This window comes from Hylobates moloch, unplaced genomic scaffold (assembly GCF_009828535.3).
Source record: "Hylobates moloch isolate HMO894 unplaced genomic scaffold, HMol_V3 SCAFFOLD_1735, whole genome shotgun sequence".
NCBI classification, from domain to species: domain Eukaryota; kingdom Metazoa; phylum Chordata; class Mammalia; order Primates; family Hylobatidae; genus Hylobates; species Hylobates moloch.
Window position 1 is genome coordinate 4,715 of NW_026654010.1, and position 5,401 is coordinate 10,115.

The 5,401-nt window shown below is 57.0% G+C and overlaps 1 protein-coding gene across 1 annotated transcript; it reads right to left on the reverse strand.

Moving 5' to 3' along the window:
- Positions 1-2,159: 2,159 nt before the first annotated feature.
- On the reverse strand, positions 2,160-5,395 carry LOC116464787 (sodium/calcium exchanger 2-like). Its single transcript, XM_032148045.2, has 2 exons — positions 4,663-5,395; positions 2,160-2,969 (listed from the first exon to the last, which is right to left on the reverse strand). Exons 1-2 carry the CDS (start codon positions 4,967-4,969, stop codon positions 2,593-2,595), a joined length of 684 nt encoding a protein of 227 aa, XP_032003936.1. The 5' UTR covers positions 4,970-5,395; the 3' UTR covers positions 2,160-2,592.
- Between the last annotated feature and the right edge of the window lie 6 nt (positions 5,396-5,401).

The following is a 5,401-nucleotide window of genomic DNA, read 5'->3' on the forward strand; positions in this document are numbered from 1 at the left end:
CCTCTCTTCTGCCCAGATGCACTCCCTGAACTCCCTCACCCAGCCCCATCCATTCTCTCTCTCAACCACTCCCTTCTCACCATCGCCCTCCCACCCTCCTACTCCCCTCTCCCCTCCTCTGCTGTCCCTGTCCCTGCTCCAGCCTTGTCCCTGGTCTCCCAGCCCCCCAGTAGCCAGGAGGAACGTCTGATAAAATAAATCAGGTGATATCAACCGCCTGCCTCCTTCTCCCACTCAAATCCCTTCCAAAGCTCCCCTTTACTCTTAGGATAAATTCCAAGCTCCCTAGAGTGGTTGATAAAGTCTCTCATGATTTGTCCTCAAGTTCACTCTCCACGCACCCCATACCTCGTTCATGATAACCATTTCCAGGGCTCTGAAAAAGCCATTATCTCACAACTCTGCACACCTTTACACAGGCTGTGTCCTTTGGCACAACACACACACACACCCCTCCTCCCGTAGGATCTGAGAAAATTACTTGCTTTATTTAGGAAACCCCATCAACCCCAGCTCTTTGGCTCAGGCAAATGAACGTCTCTTTTGTGTTCCCAGGATGCCCCATAAAGAGAAACAGTGTGTGGCTCATGCATGGGGGCGTGGCTAGTGGAAGCCCCTGATTGAAGCAGGAAGGCGTGGCTGAAGCACGACTGATGAGTGGGGGTGTGATTAGTGGAAGAGCTAGGCTGATAAATGGGGGCGTGGTTAGTGGAAACCCGTAATTGGCGGATGCGGGCGTAGCAAGTGGAGGAGCTTGGCTGATGAATGGGGACGTGGCTAGTGGAAACCCACGACTGACGAATGGGGGCGTGGAGAGTGGAGGGGCGTGGAGAGTGGAAGCCCATGACTGATGGATGGGGGCGTGGAGAGTGGAGGGACGTGGAGAGTGGAAGCCCATGACTGATGGATGGGGGTGTGGCTAGTGGAAGAGCTAGGCTGACGGATGGGGGCGTGGCTAGTGGAAGCTCATTACTGATGGTGGCGTGGCGAATGGAAGAGCTTGGCGGCTGGACCCGGGCGCTGCTGCTGTATGTGGGTGTGTCCCGCAGACGACCGCGGGCCGCAAAAACCCAGATTACTTGGTTTAACAGTTGCCCAAATCTCAGTCAGAGACCTTATTAGCCCCCTCCTCCTGAATCCCAGCTTCCCACGGGACTGTTTTTCAGGCAGAATTTCAAAGTTTTATGGCAACTTTTACAGAAATCACAGAAAAGAGAGACAGCGACTGATGATGAGCTGGGGGAGAGAAGGGTAGTGGGTAACGGGTCTGGGATGTTGGGGCTGAGCACAACAGGACGATAGAATGCTGAAAACCTGTGGGAAGCAGAAAGTTATGGGGGTAGTTGGGTCATCCTAGGGGCCCAAGGAGTGGGTGGCAGTGCCCAAATGTGTCCTTTGGGCAGGAAACATCAACAGTAAGAAAATGCAGATGGCCTACCAACAGATGGAAGGCCTCCAAAGTTAAAAATGCCCACCCAGATCCCTTGGCCCAGTCCCATCCCCCCACCCACCCCCACCCCCCATCAGGCAGAGATGTGGCAGCATTTGCTGGCTTGTAGCATTGGTCCTCTGGGACCCTCGGTCTCCTCTTCGAGGGTCCTGCCCGGATTGGCTGGCACTGAGGGCGAAATGAACCTTTCAGATTGTCAGGGGAGATCAGCTGGACTCGCTTTGATTCCCGGCCTCCTCCCCAAAGCTGGTTCTCATGGCTGAGGGAGTCTGCTGCCCTCTCAAAAGTTAAGTCTGTCACCCCCTTTTCCCAAGACATGCACCCTCCCGCGTCCCCCCTCCCCCAAACACACTATATACACACACAAGCCCCTCCCTCCAAGGCGTGGCTGGGCTCTCAGAGGTAGTGGAGGGCGAGTGGGAGCGCTGGAATGTCTGAAGTTGCAGGTTCAAAATGTGCCTCCTCCAGCTAAGCCCTGGGACTGAAACCCCAAACTTCTCCCCTCCCGTCTCCGAGTCTGGAGAATGAGTGTCCTCCCAAGAACCCGAGTGGAGGGATTGGAAAGGTGTGCGGCCTCCTCGCGCACACACCCACCCGCTCCTCCCCGCCGGGGCTGAGCGGATCTCCCTGAGGGCTGGGGGGAAGGGCTGGGATCTGAGACGGCCTCTGACAGCCTCCTTCGAGGGTCCCCCAGGGCGGGTAGGTTCTGAGGCTCTGGGGCACGGGGTGAAGTGGGGGGGGGGGGGTCACTAGGGGAAGGGAGACTTTGGGGGCAAAGCCAGGCTGGGTGACCAGGGAGAAAGACCTTCAACTCCCCAGGATGGTTACTGGGGGTGTTTCCCTGGGGAGGAGACTGGGGTGGAAATTTCCCCAGGGGTATAGACGGTCACCAACAGGATGGGCTGGAGTTGGGGTCACCGCAGGGGAGGAACAGGGGAGGCTCCCGAGAGGAAGAGGGAAGGCTGAGCTACTGGGGACACAGAACAGGGGCAACCAAAGCCCGGGGAAGGGGCGGAGAAGGGTGGCCGAGTCCTAGGAGAGGAGGCCGAGTCTGGGGGGAAAAGGAGACCAGGGTCCAAGAGCAGGTGCAGCCGAGTCCCTAGCCCCGGGCGGGCGGTGGGGACGAGTCTCTGCGCAAGGCCCTAGAAGCCCCGGATGTGGCAGTACGCCTCCAGGCTGGCGAAGAGGATGTACAGGAGCCAGAGGCCCAGGAAGAGCGCGGTGGTAGCGAGCTTGGGTCCGCGCGGGCCGCCCAGCTCGCCGCCGATGTGCGGCCGGCGCCGGTACAGCAGCACGGCAATGCCCACGAAGGCGAAGACGGTGAAGAGCGTGACGGAGAAGGCCAGCGTGCCAGTGCGCACCTCGAAGGGGCGGCCCTGCACCGCCCAGTACACGGCGGCCACCGACCAGGCGACGCCCAGGCCCAGGAACACGTTCACCGCGTTGGAGCCGGTCACATTGCCGATGGACGCGTCGGCGCACTGGTCCTGCAGCGCCGCCACCTTGCTGGCGAACGTGTCTGCGGGGCATAGACATACGGGTCGGAGGGGCTTTGCGCCGCCACCCACAGGGGCGGGCATCCGCCTGCCCCCTCCCAGCCTTTCCCCGTCGCCTGCTTTCTGCGGGCAGTGTGGGCTCAAGGCCCCTGACCCCCACCCAAGAGGCAAAGTCCATCACCACCTCTAGGCCTGCTCGCCACTGGAACCGCTGCCGGCTTTCTATGGGACCCGCCGCCTGCTTTCTGCGGGATTCATTCTCTTCTATGGGACTCACTGCCTGATTTTTTTTTTTTTTCTCGGAGACGGAGTTTTGATCTGTCACCCAGGCTGGAGTGCAGTGGCGCGATCTCGGCTCACTGCAACTTCCGCCTCTCGGGTTCAAGCGATTCTCCTGCCGGAGCCTCTGAGTAGCTGGGATTACAGGCGCCCACCACGCCCTGCTAAGTTTTTATGTTTTTAGTAGAGACGGGGTTTCACCATGTTGGCCAGGCTGGTCTCAAACTCCTGATGTCGGGTGATCCACTCGCCTCGGTCTCCCAAAGTGCTGGGATTACAGGCGTGAGCCACCACGCCCGGCTATATTTTTTGTTTGTTTGTTTTGTTTTGAGACAGGGTCTTGCTCTGTTACCCAGGCTGGACTACAGTGGTGCGATCATGGCTCACTGCAGCCTCATCTTCCCCAGCTCAGGTGATCCTCCCACCTCAGCCTCCTGAGCAGCTGGGATCGCAGGCATGCGCCACTACGTCCAGCTAATTTTTGTATATTTTGTAGAGATGGGGTTTCACCATGTTGCCCACGCTGGTCTCAAACTTCTGGGCCCAAGCAATCCTACCCCCGCCTTGGCCCCCCGCCTTGGCCTCCCAAAGTGCTGGTGTGAGCCACCGGGCCCCACATACCCCCTCATCTTAGTTAAAACTTTGAGGTTTGGCCGGGCATGGTGGCTCACGCCTGTAATCCCAGCACTTTGGGAGGCCGAGGCGGGCAGATCACGAGGTCAGGAGTTCGAGACTAGCCTGGCCAATATGGTGAAACCCCCATCTCTACTAAAAATGTAAAAATTAGCTGGGTGTGGTGGCACGTGCCTGTAATCTCAGCTACTCTGGAGGCTGAGACAGAAGAATCGCTTGAACCTGGGAGGCAGAGGTTGCAGTGAGCCGAGATCACAAGATCACTGCACTCCAGACTGGGCGACAGAACAAGACTCTGTCCCCCCACCAAAAAAAAAAAAAAAAAACCCCAAAAACAACTTTGAGGTTCACTGGCCTGGTTTCTGTCATGTCCCCCAACATAGTTCCATGGACTCTTCTGTCTGCTTTCTTGCGGGATGGGGCATCAACAGCTTGTTTCTATGGAAGCCACTGATTGGCTTCTCTGACATCTGCACTGTCTTTCTAGGAACCCCTCTTCCCACAGCTGTCTCTTCCCCACCCTGCCACCTTCTCTCTATGAAATCCATTGTCTGGTTTCTAGCATTTCCTGCTACCTTAGTTTTATGGGACCTTCCACCTGGGTGCTTCTGGGGAGGATTCAGTTCACATCTTGCATCTAGGGGACCTGCTGCCTAGCTTCTATTATGCCCCACCGCCGTATTTCTCTCAGACCCACCACATGGGCGCTGTGTGACTCCACCCACCTCATTTCGGCAGGATCCTGTGTTGCCCCTGCCTGGCTCATCTGAGATCCTACCCCACCAAATTCTCCCAGGGTGTTACCAGGGATGGAGGTGCCCAGGGCCACGAAGACAACAGCATTGACAGAGTCCTTGAGGCCAACGGTGCAGCCGAAGTGGGAGGCGAGGTCCCCAATGAGGGCGGTGAGCAGGCCGATGACCAGGATGGAGACGCCAAAGCAGGCCCAGCCGTGGCAGTACTCGGTGGGGGGCACACAGGCAAAGAGCACCTTCCAGAACACCGTCAGGAAGTGCATCACGTAGTCAAAGCACGACGGCAGCCGCTCCTCCCGGGACCCGTCCTCCTCCTCTTCCTCGTCCCCTGTGGGCACACGACCCAGCTGGGGCATACACTCGGACTTCCTTCCTTGCCTACAGAGGCCCCATTTTGTCTAACTTCCTGACAGCAAGTCCCACTGAATGAACTTCTTTCCCAGAATCCCTTGCACCTAAATGTGGCCAAGTCAACTGCTAAAAACAGTTACTTTCCCAGAATCCCTTGAAGCTAGGAGCATGAATGGGCCCAGGTGAAAAACATTTACTTTCCCAGAATCCTTTGGATCTAAATATGGCTAAGTCAGCAGCTAAAAACAGTTATTTCCCCAGAATCCCTTGGAGCTAGGAGCATGACTGAGTTCAGGTAAAAAAAAATTTACTTTCCCAGAATCCCTTGCACCTAAGTGTGGCCATGTCAGCAGCTAAAAACAGTTACTTTCCCTGCATCCTTTGAAGCTAGGAGTGTGAATGGGCCCAGGTGACAAATATTTACTTTCCCAGAATCC